Source organism: Botryllus schlosseri, chromosome 1 (genome assembly GCF_051294905.1).
Source record: "Botryllus schlosseri isolate E-star chromosome 1, Bs_hap1, whole genome shotgun sequence".
NCBI lineage: Eukaryota > Metazoa > Chordata > Ascidiacea > Stolidobranchia > Styelidae > Botryllus > Botryllus schlosseri.
Genome location: NC_137236.1, coordinates 17,025,660 through 17,040,428, shown reverse-complemented (window position 1 = coordinate 17,040,428; position 14,769 = coordinate 17,025,660). Strand labels below are relative to the sequence as shown.

At 40.4% G+C, this 14,769-nt stretch overlaps 1 protein-coding gene across 1 annotated transcript; it reads right to left on the bottom strand.

Moving 5' to 3' along the window:
* Positions 1 to 7,855: 7,855 nt before the first annotated feature.
* LOC145437882 (uncharacterized) lies at positions 7,856 to 12,799 on the bottom strand. Its single transcript, XM_080315252.1, has 3 exons — positions 12,597 to 12,799; positions 9,426 to 9,661; positions 7,856 to 8,151 (listed from the first exon to the last, which is right to left on the bottom strand). Exons 1-3 carry the CDS (start codon positions 12,772 to 12,774, stop codon positions 7,960 to 7,962), a joined length of 606 nt encoding a protein of 201 aa, XP_080171378.1. The 5' UTR covers positions 12,775 to 12,799; the 3' UTR covers positions 7,856 to 7,959.
* Between the last annotated feature and the right edge of the window lie 1,970 nt (positions 12,800 to 14,769).

Sequence of the window (14,769 nt, the reverse complement as noted above, 5' to 3'; positions counted from 1 at the left end):
AATTGCTGTCATCCCTACAATCAATATCCCTCGCGAATTCGCTTTACTCGACATATCACGCGCCTTGAAGGCTGAATTCAGTTATGCACAATACGTTGATTGATCGCAGAAAAGAGCAGACACGGTGGCGCCTGTGTGAAAATTACAATGCAGTTTTCAAGTCCTCGTTGCCTTCCTAATCACCAATCAGAAATGAACTCATTTTGAAGTGATGTTCACGTTTACAAATTCGAGTTACAAACATAGCCATGCATATTGCGATTGCTAAGTAGTGTGGAGGCTGTGCCGGAAGAAATGTAGGCTTACTGAGCAACGTTATGTTGCCGGCGACGAATTTGAGAATTGAGAAGTAAAGTTGATCAAATTATATCGGTTAACAAATTTCCCCGTCCCTGCAGTTATCATCCCGATTTATTGGAACTGTTACTGAACTGCGGGGGTTGCCAGTAGAACCATTGAGGTGTATGTATTGTATGGCTATCCTCACGCGTGTTACACGATCTTCATGGAAATTGCGCATGACATCCATGTATACGCCTCTGTATTCGTTAGTGACTATCGTGACTGGCCTGCTGGATGTGATTACATCAGCAATACCATAGTGGGGAGAGTTTATTGTCAAACAAATCTTATGAAATAGTTTTTATGCGAAGCCAGAAGCTGCTGTGACGTCGTAAATCGTTAGTAAGTCAAAATGACCTATTTTACTGTCGTCTGAATATACGCCCTGCTTGTTATAATCAAGAGAAAACGATATTATGGCCCGAGGAATACGACGACTTTCATTCATGGCTTTAGTAAGCTTTACGATGGACGCTGTACGCACAAAACTGTAAATTTAGAAATATGGAAAAGGTGAGTTTGAAAGTAATGACGTCAAGCGATGATGATCGTTGCAGTAGAGAACAATGACCTTTTGGAAGTAGAGGTACAGAAAACAAGAAAACCAAGAGAGCAAACCTATATTGCGACAGTTATGCGCTTCACTTGGTGTGATGATGAATCGCAACCTAGACTGCCTTATCTGTCATACCAAATTGTCAAATGAAGCTATGGTGCCAGGTAAATTGTAAAGACACTCTTTAAAAAGCAGTCGACAGTTGTTGTCTTACAAACCACCGAGATATTTTTAAAGACTTAACGAAAACACCGATGCAAGTTCTATGTCGTTTACCGGAAGGTTTGACTTTTCAACGAGATCGCAGCAGGTCAGTTATGTGGTCTCAGTGGTAGTAGCTAGAAGTTAAAACTTCTCACAGAAGCAGAGAATGTTATTCTTCGGGCTTGTACCAGAATTATAAAAAGAATGTTTGGGAACAAAGCTGCGGAAGAATAGAAAACGATTCCCATGTCAAATAATACTTTTCGCAGAGGTATTTCTGGTCGGTTTGTGGCAGTAGTCGGAAGCCCGTTTCGTCGAAGAAGTTAGCCTTATATTTTCAATCGTTAATGTCAAACCATTATGACACCACAATTAAAGATTCGTGACTTCATGGCTAATAAATCACAAAAAAAAACAATAAACACATGTTTTAAACAGGAGCCCTGTTTTAAACGTTTTTTTCAAATTGATTTTTGTAATATTTGCAGTCCTAGAGGTGACGATGCGATTTCTTCAACAGGATATTACATATTTAAGCATGAGATTTATGACATCACCGCCAATCAGAATTGTGACTGTAGTCTTAAATAGCTTTTAGGTGGACTAGCCGATAGGGATGGTGCAAAACCCTGAAAGGTTAGGGTTCGTCTGAACGCGAACGTGAATCTATGACGTCATGTGATGTCATATTGCTAATACCAACTCTACATTTCAGTGAAGTGATATATCAATGTACACAATGCACACGATACCTAGCGACGACTCAGGCCACATTATTCCACAATGGTGAAGTACATGCTTACTTTTTGAGCGTCACCAAATCTATCAACTGTAGCGATCAAATGCTAGAACAATCGTATATAATCAATATCTTTCGTCACTTTGCAAACAATTTCGACAAGGACTTGCAATGAAATATAAGCTCAACGGTCAAGGCCAAACCGGATAATGTATTCGGCTTCCAGCTATTGCTCCATTAATATTGAGCGGAGTGTAATACGTGGTTCTATACTTGCTCTTAAACAAAAATCAATTTAAAACAAACATGTTTAAAACAAGGCCCTTGGTTTAAACCAGTGGTTCTTAACCTTTTTTCCTCCAGCGCCCCCTTTCAAAAATTATCGTGCTCCAGCCCCCCCCCAACCTCATATTGTAAGGAATGTAATAAATACAATGAGTAAGAGGGATGGCCGTAACAGCACTTCGTCAACCCCCCCTAAAACGATTGCCTTGCGCCCCCAAGAACCCCATAGCGTGATTTCGATGGTCAGCAAAGTTTGTGTGGCCTGGTCGCCCTAGGTACCAAAATTTTCTATAATGCATGAGTGAATAGGTGGTATTTACATATATAATTCGTTATAAACTCTTCATCCCCTCAGCCCACGTAATCAGATTTACCAGTAGCGCTTAGTGAGCTGTTGTATGGGAAAATAAAGGGCACGTAATTAATAATTCAACATATTCGGGCGTGCCCGTAGGTACAATTAATTCGTTACCAGGGCCGTAACAGCACTTCGTCAGCCCCCCCCCCCAAAAAAAAACGTTGGTCTTGGGCCCCCCATCGGGTGATAAACCAAACTTACGAGGGGCTTCGCCCCCAGACGCCATTCGACTATCCACTATTTGCTGATACTAGTCATCTACAGTAGGTGTCCATTTACTGAGGCAGCTATTCTCGCCTAGACGCGCGAAGCGCGAAAAATTTCAGTAATTAATCATTGAATTGGTCAATATGATCGGCAATTGCATGTATAATAAGATCAATTTTTATCCTCTCTCTGCTCACGTAAACAGATTTACCGGTAAAGCTGAGCGATGTGTGATTGAAAAGGTAGGACCCCTCAATAATAATTATACATCTTGGCGTACACCCGTTGGCAGGACCGAAACGGCACTTCGTCAGGCCCCGTAAAAAACTTGGGTCTTGGACTCCCATAGGGTGATAAACCGACCGCCCCCCATCACGTTGTTCGCTTTTGCACGGAATCAGCTGTACTTTTTGGGAGCCAGTGCGAAGCGCGAAAACTTTCGATTATTCATGATAAAATTGGTCAGTAAGATCGGGAATTGCATATATAGCCTATTGCTATCAATTTCTTGTCCTCTCTGCTCACGTTACCAGAGTTACCGGTAGAGCTGAGTGAGGTGCAATGTTCCCTCTAAGCTGCGCACGTGCGCAGTGCTGACACGGTCTCTCCGCACAGAAAATCTACGTTGCGCACAACAAATCCGAAGTTATGGCCTTCTTTTAGTCGTTACGCACTGTTGTCCAAGGGTCAGCGCAGTGAGCTGTGTAAAGCGAACATTGTGAGGTGTCTTGGTAACTGTAGGGCCCGTAACTAATAATTAAACATATTTGGGCGGGAAAACCCGTTGGTATGACTTCGTTGCATGATGTTATTTCGTGACCTCCTGTCTGCTTTATAAAAAATATAGAATCGTCCAACAGGAATATCCAGTTTTAGATATCCCTGTCGCCCAATCGTATACTAAACTAAAAGACGCACACGATTTCAAATTTGTATTTCTTCACTGGCATATAATTTTTCCCTGCCAGATGGAATTCGTCTTCTGGGGTTCAGATTGCCAAGACAGGAACATTCGATGCCAGTCATTTAGGCGCCCATGGACAATTAAACCGATATGTATTTTGTAGGCTATATCAAACGAAGTTTTCGGTGTTAATTTGCTCTAAATACTCGTTAAGGATATGTCCTACCATCACATCATCTACTCATTCTACTGCGAAGCCATTTTCCTCCAGCGCCCCCATACCGCCCCCCTGAGCCCAGCGCCCCCCATATCGCCCCCTGAGCATTTCCGTCCCCTTCAAAATCGCCAGCGCCCCTTGGGGGGGGGGCGCTGGGGGCAAGGTTAAGAACCACTGGTTTAAACTATGCCCTTGATTAAAACATGTCTTTATTTTTTTAAAGACATGACGTCACGGATATTGAATTGGGACGTCATAGTGGATTGACATTGACCATTTTGCGCAACTGACCACAATTCCATTACAATTTTACAGTCCTTTGTTAAAAAAATGTTTATAACATGTTTCAAACCAGTGGTCTCCAACACGCGGCCTATCGATATTTCGGATTTTCAGTTATGTGACAATATTGAGGTTCCACATATCATCCCGTTCGGCATCGAACTGCGAGAAGTGTATAACCTACTATTGCATGAAGTTTTGGTTCTATGACAATATAGGCCTACGCAGGTTATATATACTCTTCTGGCTACTAATTGTCTATACAAATGCCAGCAGTGTTGGGATGACTCGAGTCATCTTTACCATTTGACTTGACTTGACTCGAGTCACTGTGCTAAAAATGACTTTACTTTACTTGACTCGGCGTATCAGAAATGTGGATTGTCTCGTGACTCCGAGCAAAATTCACGTGTCAATTTCAAGTCATCATGTAATCGGTCTTGATAAAAATCACTATCTTGCATATGTTCGGATTGTTCGCGAAACGCTTCCGAGTAACCCGTGCGAGCCACTAATCATTAAATGATCGTGCGTTTTACTAAGCCTCCACTGTTATTACACAAATAAGTTGACCGCAAACGACGTGATCGAAGCTTACAGCTTATGTTGTCGTAAACTATTATAGGAAAGTTAATTCTGTGTTCTTACCTTATTCAAAACACTTGTTTTTATTGAAATTGATTTCGAATATAGTTCCCAACCAGGAGGCTATGCAATTACTTACGTAGTTTAACAGTTCAACGTATATGTGAGCAAGGCAGCGCCTTCTTGCGCGTATATTCAACTCTATGTTCGTTCATCGGTTCATAATCAATGACCACTCAATCTGAATTTCAGACAGCCAGCGAAATACAACGATGCAATCATGCCTCATACATCGAAAAGGCAATTTGACTAGGATTGTGACTTGACTAGAAATGTGACTTGACTTGACTCGAGTCACCTCCGGAAATCGATTGACTTAACTTGACCCGAGTCAAAATGTCCAATGACTCGAAATGACTCGTGACTAGAAAGTAGCGACTTGATACTAACACTGGTACATGCTTGCAGCCATAGATTTACCAAAATAATCTTTATCCGCTTTAAACCTACGGGCCACAGATGGTAATTCCAAGCCGACCTTGGGCTCATATCAGACCTTTTCTGATTCCTAAATTTATTATTAATCTGAGATAATGCATGGTATAGTAGTAATGATTCCCCTCGTAAAGTCGCCAAGCTCAGTACCTAAGTTGTTGCAGGCAAATTTTGCAACCTCTAGATCAGGTGTGGGCAAAACTTTTTAGCTTGCGGGCCGCGCTCAACATCTAAATCCATTTGCGGGCCGCACTTTATAAAATTGGAATTTTATACCAAAACGCAATATTGGTATATGATCATATAATGAGGATATGGGAATGATATATATTTTTTATTTAAAACAAACCGTACACGCGAGACGAGATTTCATAAGCTGGTCAACTTCAATAACCAATTTTCAATACTAGGGATGAAAGTTGGTTATCCCGATTCTTAGAGCAGGATGGAGATTGTAATTTGTGAGCAGCGATCTGTTTATAGATTTGCTGATTCTACTCTTGGTTTACCTCGAGGACACACAATGCTGACAGCGCCATAACCATGTTAGCTTCAAGTACGCTACATATAGATTTTATAAATGCAAATACTTCTGCAGATACAGAGAACGAATCTACCATCACTCGAACGAATCGGTTTTTCCTAGTACAGCGCTTAGAGTAATAAACTTCTTGAGTGGCCAATGTAAAACCACACTCGTGATACGAAAGTCAGTCTCATTCAACTTTCTGGGATGTTTATCGACATTTTAAAATGCGTGGGCCTTAATGTCGGGCTACCGCGCCTGCAATAAAATAAAAATATACCATTGTTCGAATATAACATTTAATTATCGCGTAAAAATATATAAGGAAGTAGTTTAATCTAATCCTTGCAGTAATTAGATTTTTATTACGCATTTTATCGATATTTTGTTTGTTGAGCCTTTCGCGGGCCGCACAAATAGTTGGAGCCATGGCGCAGAGGTGGCTGGAATAGAACCACATGGCGCTCGACAATAGAGACCGAGCTAGCGCAACGCGGGCTATCGCTCGAAGACACCCACGACCGTCCACGTTGGAGGCGCTTAACAGGGGCCCAAAACTAATTATCTCGATGTTCTTTTGTTTCCTGTTTCCTTTTGCCCTTTTATTTAATTGAAAGGCGATACATAAAAAAATCCTCATGTACACGCCTACCAAAGTATTCAGGTATTTTCATAATATTTTCGTTATCACTTTGCAAACTTCAATAAAAAGAATTCTACATAGATTGTGTTTATGGATGATTGCGAAATTACACAGTTACTATATTTATCTAACAATTCACACATACATTAACTGATGTACATCATTCCATTAAAATAGTGTAACTATTTTCATCGCCCATCCTAAAATGGTGATATTGGTATCACTATCCTATCAATGGTTGGTAGGGCTGGACGAAATCGAGTATCTGAGTGATTCGATTCTGAATCACGCATTATGCTTCGAGTCGAGTCGTTTTCGAGTATCACTCATCATGACGTGATAACGGTATGTAGGATGTCCGTGTTCAAATTTGCACCTTTTATGCGTCCACAGAGAATATATCGCCTGTCATCCGTCACATTAGAGAATATTTGGAGTTTTTACGACTATACCAGTGTCATTGCACTTTGTGGCATGTTTTGGGTTGATCATGACTGCAGTAATATGTTCTTTCCACTATAGTTAGTATAGCTTTGTACTATGTGTTTCGTATGCTGCGATACGGCCAATCAAGGTATGCAGCCTTTCGAAGTGGAAACTAGTATCGAAACTATATAATTCTCGTCGATAAATCAACTTTCAGTGGCGTGGATCGTATATCGTCACTATACTCGAAAATACCACGTTTTAATGCTCGACTCGAATCAATAAATTATTACTCGATTCAGATTCGACTTCTCGAATCATTGTGCCCAGCCCTATTGGTTGGACATAGATGGTCCTACATGCCAGCTGAATCATTTTCCTTCCATGAACGATTCATCTGTCAAAGAAAAGTGTTTGAAAGTCTCGGTTATTTGCTTTGATGCTGAAATGAATCATATCTTCCACAACTATACCAATCACTGGATACCAACGCGGAGGAATGTAATAAACAATAGTACGTTTGAACAAGAATCCAAAATTGCCCAAATGTCAGTGCTTCATACACTCGGAAACATTTGATATTGCTTTATAATGAACTGTGCTATTTTACGGAGTCTCTTAATGTCCCTGAATGTGTCAATTTACTCCGAATTAATAACGGAGGTTGTGTCGAAATGCTATATTGTAAATTATTCACCTGCATATTGGTCAATGCAGGGCTAATCTCTGACACTGATACACCAAGTGGGAAGCACTGTTGTAGCAGCCCTGCTTGCTACTGCCGCAGGTGACCAATATTATCGTTGTGTCGCATGCTTTACCGTGCCCTTCCTTCTTTCATGCTGGGCTGTCTCGGCGAGCGGACGATGTGTTGATGTGGACACCCGGTTTGGGTATGTTGTAGGAATAAACACTTGCCTGTACCGTGAAAAATGGCCTCTACACTGTCTACTATTATAACTTTCAGGCATGACTATGCCTTTTACAGGGTTGGACTAGATTAGCTAGTTTCTTCTCAACCTTCATCTTCCTCATCTAGAGATCACATTCTGTACACGATCTCTACGTCCATCGATACACCAACGGTAATTGAATCAATTGCTTTAATCACGCAATTGCAATTATCACTGACAAAATTTCATAATGATCATACCAGTATGTTTCAAAAGAGATTAGATGCATTACGTGTTCTATATATTTATTTGGCATAGAATCGCAAAGCTTCCAGTCGAGGATTTCAAGTTAAACATCCCATTATTTCCCGATCCTTGGGGCCACACGTTGACTAGTACAGTAGTTTGGTCAGATACGGGCTTAGGATATGTCGATCTCCAATGTACGAATGGCGCCTCACTGCCATCGGGGAGGTAAACGACTTGAGACTAGAAAATAATAACGAAGACACGTCATGTATTTGCATTTCAGATCGCAAAATAAACTGCGAAACAAACTTCGTTGCAATTACTATATTCACTACTTGTGACTCCAAACTCAAGCGCCAGGTCAAAAAATAATGTTCGATTTTAAGCATCAATGAATTCTAACATCTATGCGTGATTACAAGAGAACATTTAGAACAAAGAACAAAAAAGAAAGGTGTTACGATAAATTGGGAATCATCAAATTTCAGGCAAATTAAAAAGGTGACATTTATGAATCTTAAATTTTCAATACTAACGTGATCTGGATCCGGCTGCGGCGAAGTAAATGGTAATGCGGTTTTAATGCATTACCGCAAGAGTTGCCCGATGCTATAGCCGTTACTAGGATTAATCTTATTCGTGGTAACCGTTTGCTTTCAATTATACAAATCACGTGGATTCAGTGGTTCAATGTCAAGATTAGTTTACTTACAGCGTTTTATAACAAAGAATTGTGGAATTGAGCGAGCGAGAAGACGTCATTTTGAACCCGATTAACAGTTGAAAACTGAAATTCCCTCCAATGTTTAGAACTACAATATCACATGTATTTTCCCGCATCAGAAACCAATTCGCTGGTCGCAAAGACGACCTAGCGGTCTGAAGTGAGTAACGCCCACAGGATTTTCCGATTTCATGAGGGCTAAAATGTTTTATACGCGTTTGCGAGTAATGAAGACTTACATACCTGAAGCAAATAAAACTATATAGTTGAGGCATAAACATGGATTTCAAGTACAATTGCACTCAGAGTACATTTGGCCGAACAAGTATTGCATACTTTGTCCCATAATATTGCAATAAAGTAACCGACATGGTACGTGATCGCAGAAAATACATCTAAGCTCTTATAGTCGATAAATTTTGGGATTTTATGGGAGATAAGATTGATTGATTAAGTTACGACAAAATTGCAACTCAAGTCATCATAAAACTGCAAAGGCCTGGTCGTTAACGCTCTGTTAGGCGGTGAAACACCATTCCACACTTTGCCCCTAACAATATCCGTCCCTGGATCGGTAGGCATGAATTGCGGACATCGACCACAGCGATTCTTATTTAGAAATGTTTTATCTTTCAAAGTTTTGTACATTTCAGCATGATGGTTTATTTTGTCGGTGTTTCTTATGAATTGTTCGAATGTTCGGCCCGCTGACGCGATATATAGGTGTGACGCTTCTGCGTTTGTGATTTGGTAGCGATTTACAAATATAGTCCAATATAATAATATTTACCTTGGGCTCGTATCTCATACCGGTCCTGAATCCAATTGAATTTACTCCATCATTTCTGGTAGCGATATACGGTCTCAGATAATCCATAATACTTTCGTATTGCTCCTTTGCGTAGGTGTTGCCAAGTTTAGCGCCTCTCTTTTCGCACGCCAATCTTGCGGCCTCTTGATTTATCTTGCCGGGTTGATAGAATATGGCAAAGAAGCAGAGACCAATCCATTCCAGTGCACACTTATCTAAGTCGAGAACAATCATGAATGTCGCCTGTTACGCTACAATTCGTGGGATTTGCATCTGATTTTCATATTTTTGCGCAGGGATCCTGGAAGAATAGCAGGTGTAGCAGCAAATGCCAAAGTAGTGAGTGCCACAATGGCGAAGCCATCAAGACACCAAGTGTCAATAGAGCAGCAACATAGGTCGGACGTGCTTGTTACTTTCCCTGCCGAACAACATGTCTTCATAATAGCATGATTTCTGATAGCACTGTAAAGCTCTGTGACCAATGATCCTCAACTGGGTGCTGGCCCATACGTTGTTAAAGTCATGTACTTGATCTACATCAGCGGTTCTCAACCTTTTTTGACACGCGCCCCCCTTGGCGATGGTCAAAAAAATCGCGCCCCCCTGACCCCACTTACATTTATCGTCATGTCAAAAAGAGCACATCATGTAATACAGGTGTGGGCAACCTTCCTGCTAATCATGGCTGTATTTCGATTACTTATGTAGCCGAAGGTCGCATTCCAGGGCATAGCCGCAATGAACGATCTGGACGCAAAATGCCTATGGTACATTGTCCATATCCATTCCCGGTGAACTCCGGACTATTCTACATTTCACAACGGCCTATTGTACGCACCGAAATCGCGAGTGGCAAAGTTATGAATAGTTGCTGGGAGTGCATATTGTTGCGCGAAGCGCGAAAATTTTTCAGAGTCGCGAATGAATTGTTATTTCTTGAGGATTCCCATTCCTGCTCCAATTAAGAAGTGCGCTACTGCATTAAAATCGAAAAATGAAGTCTTGTTGAATTGCGCGGAGCGCGAAGAAAATTTCAAGATTAAATAAAATCTCTCGAAAATTCGGGAGTGAATTCGTAATTGCAATTTGCATGTCTATGGCTGCCAACACATACTAATTGAATTAGGCGTCGACGGCCGCACAAATTCCCTTCTACGGCCGTACGGGCTGCCCACCCCTGATATAGTAGTATACATAAGCTATATCTTACGCCAATTTTGAATCCACATTCCAGTTGTTTAGTCTTTTACATTGCTGACAAACTTCCCCAAACTTGTTTGAAAATAACAAAAAAAGCATTGAAAAGGACATCAATTAATTTCAAGGTAGGTTGCACTGAAACTAATCCTGATGCTGGTAGTGACTACAGAGATCACGGCGTCGTTCTGTCCTGCCATGCTAAATTTGATCAGTTTTGGAAATGAATTAAATTGTGTTGATTTATAGCCTAATTGAGGGCGAAACCGGACAACCTATATTGCATCTAAGTCTGTCTTAGGCAGTGCAGTTCGCCAGCTATCAATAACAGCTACCAAGCGCACAGAGATTTAGGCTACTGCCAAAGCTATAAAGTAATGAATGACTTGCACGTAGGAATTTCTCTAAATCTTCAAAGAATATCAAAAATTTGCTCAAATGAAGTTGAAGTCAGTCTATACTCCGTTGAGCGCGACTGCTGGAGTTTGAGTTTGTCAAACTTTCTAGAATACGAATTAAGTTTAATCTTCAATAATCGTATCTTCAGAATGGTTGTGAAGCACATGTTTAGTCACAATTTATCAAGACATTGACCAAATTGACAAAAATTTCTCGCGCCACCCTGAGAGCCTCCCACGCCCCCAAGGGGGGGGGGGGCACCCCCCAGGTTGAGAACCCTGATCTACATGAAAATATTATTTATGTGTTCCAGTCCACTTGGTTTTCGATACTTGATATAGCCCAGAGGTCTCTAACTCAAATGTACTCGCGGGCCAATTTCCCACTTTTTCATGGCGTGCGGGCCAATGTATTTTCGAGTAGGCCTTATTTGACGGGACTTTGCAGACTGACATGCCACACGCATCTTTAAAATGTGATTTACTATTGTGAATTCATGCTTGGCACTAAAAAAATCACATTTTAAAATATTTGAATAAAATTGTTGCTGTACTTGGCATAGCTGCTGTAGACACCATGCGAGAGTTCAAATGCATCTGGACATCGTAAAAGCTGTCGCGTCATAATTTTGCAGCTGGCGGAAATTTGACGTGTCACAATTATAGGTAGAATATTTTAGAATTTTACTAAGATTGATCTGATACTGATATCAGACCATTATTGGAGCAGTACGGCCTAATCCGGGTTTCGGGCATACTCCTGATAACAAAACTATTGATCATGTCATTAGGCCTGCCTATGTCAAATTAAATCAACGTTAGATTTACCTTCTAATACTGTAACAGATCTAAAACAACTTGAATATAATGATTACTGTGCCATAGCAATAAAAATGTCCAATCGCCGAAGTCTTCAGTGATCCTCCATTCAGTGGGAACTTTTGAAAGTGATGTAATTGTGAAGTTTGGTGAGTACTTTCAAGCTTTGGGAGTTCTGGGGCGAATTTCCAGTTTTCAAATAAAAAAAAGATATATGACAGTAAGATGTTGTCGAATACTTCTAAATCCGAAATGTGGTCGCGGGACGCGTGTTTGAGACCTCTGATATAGCCTCTAATAAAATTGATATTTCTTAAACCACAATGTAGTAACTATAACTACTATACGAAGACGTTTTCATATCAGAAACAGACCAGTCATATACGTTTAGTGAACCAATACTAAAACCTCCCGTGTTTCACTGGAAAATGAAATACACATAATGTAAGGCATATGGGTATTGAATATTGTGATAAGAAATATGGGTAGGCGGACTCATATGCGCAACCAGGGAGTGAAAGGCGCCTTTGCCCACTTCTAAAAGTGTTCAACTTGCGCAGTGCTACGTCATAGCCTATGCCACAACATATCACAATGGACTCGTGACATCACGTGATTGGTAAAGAAAAATTCTTATCCCTTCAAAACTTCCATCCGCCCACACTAACTTTTCATTCTGTCTACGGCCATGAGTCGATTGGAAATCGAGTGAAGTGCTTGTTTAAATGCTTACCAGTGCTTTGCAGTATTTTCAAGCTGAGGCGGTATTCCAAATCGGAAAGTCTATGTTCGACTTCTACAATGATCGAAGATCGATCATATCGTCCATCATACAATATTGCGAACGGTGGTGCGACGATCGCATTCGCAAATAATAAGACTCCAGCAGTAGTCCGCATTAACGGATTCATAATACACGTAATTTGTCAAAATTTCCTAAATTTCACTGCGTTTCATGTTATATGTTAAGGTATAGCCAGTGTCAAGTGTAGAAAGATATACTCTGATATGATTTGCATCACTTTACTGATGGAGATGGTTATATTAGAACAGTGGCTCACAAACCTTTTTGCCTTGTGGCATACTAAAAGGCTATGCTTATTTTACCAAATATTATTGCGACTGAAACCCGCATTCCGTCTGTATTTCCAAGATGTCTTCCCGTGCACAGATTTTGATTTAAGTCAAAACACAGAAGCTATGTTCACACAGTCATGAATGCATGAATGCATGGATGCAAATGGTAACATAATTCTGAATAACTCTGCTTGCTCCTGTACTTATCATGATACAAGATCTGAAATGAGACATTTACAACTACTCTATTTTTATGGAAGCACTGTTTTAACGAAACAGGCGTGTCATAGGCCTATATTAATGAGCTGTTGTTCTGCAGGAAGATTCCTTGATTCATTGCTTCTTAGCTTCCAATCTTAAATTGTGAACAACACATCATGAGAAGTAATATTGCGATGCAAGTTGAAGTCCATACTGTGCGCTCACTGCTCATACATTGTATTGTTTATGAGCTGAAACGGATGAAAGACTATCTTCGATACATAGCCATCTAATTATTACGTCTAAATCCCCCTATTCATCGGTAATGCCATGGTTGATTCCATCGTAATGGCCACATGTATTTATTTGTCAGCTATCAGTTATAGTCACATATGGTTGCCTGCCTGCATCCATTGTTTCTAATATTTATGTAGTTATTTTCCGAAATTGCATAAAGGATCCGCGACACCCTCGGGAATCTACCGCGGTACACAATTTGGAAACCACTGAATTAGAATCTAACGCAAATTAAACAATGGTACAACAATGCGATTTAGCACCAATCACATTTTTCTGCATCATGGGATGGCCTGAAATGATATATTCACGCGAAATGTCACCTCCTACTAAGATAGGAGTCATTCATCGGTAGACCTTATCCGTGTATTGTTTGTATAATTTGATTATCCCATCTATCTATTTGAACAGCAAACAGAGACTCATTAAATCTACACGGGAGTCCGAATGCTTATCTAGCAAGTAAAATTTCGTCATGTTGAAATCAAGCCCACACTTATGTTATTGGTAACGTGCTATCAGTTGTTGAACTAGCATATTCTGGCATATTTCAGCGAACAGCATACAATTCCTAATCTCGCGAATAGTGAGTTTCACTTGATGACATTGCTGATTTATGCCGCGTTTCCTTACCTTCCTTGGGGGAAGAACTGGAAGCAACGATTGCATGCCGACGGGGTTACATTGTGCATGATGCGGTACTTGCTACTTGTTGCTGACGCGGAATTCTATCGAAGAGATGTAATAGTACGTCATCTGCCAGAGGGAAGCCGCCTAATAGCAGGCACGTCTGGAGAGCGCATGATGGGCCTGGTGCAGAAATATGATAAAAACAATGGAATTAAACAACAGTGTCATAATAAATCATTCTACTTTACGATTATCTAAATTGTTACACATTTAGAAGCGAAGACAATTGTCGATTGACAGCTGTACCTAACGATATATACTATGAATAATTACTATTTACACACACTCTTCGTGGATTGGATCACAGCGCAATGTGATGTCTGATTTTTCGGACTATATTTTTCTAGTTAAATCAAGGTAAGCCGAACGATGTTTGATCGAAGAATTCGTTAGGCTGTAGGATCAAACTAACTAGGAACTGCTTCCAGTGCAGAGTTGCATATATAACAAACGGTGTTTTAAAACACTTTGTTTAAAACATGTTTTAAACAAAGGCCTTTTAAAAAAATAGTTATTTTAAGTTGTAAAATTACGCCGTAATATTGTAAATACTTTCCAAAAAACATGTTGTATGATCATACAGACAACTACGACCCGATTTAGCCAACGTATGTCGATAGGGGATCGTTGGAACCCCAAAA

What these genes read in the sequence shown, in the direction of transcription:
- LOC145437882 (XM_080315252.1), bottom strand. Translation starts at nt 12,774, where the DNA reads ATGAATCCGTTAATGCGGACTACTGCTGGAGTCTTATTATTTGCGAAT. An exon ending in GAAAATACTGCAAAGCACTG is followed by an intron (nt 9,662 to 12,596) that starts GTAAGCATTTAA and finishes TTCTCGACTTAG; the next exon opens with ATAAGTGTGCACTGGAATGG. An exon ending in GTATGAGATACGAGCCCAAG is followed by an intron (nt 8,152 to 9,425) that starts GTAAATATTATT and finishes ATTATTTTCTAG; the next exon opens with TCTCAAGTCGTTTACCTCCC.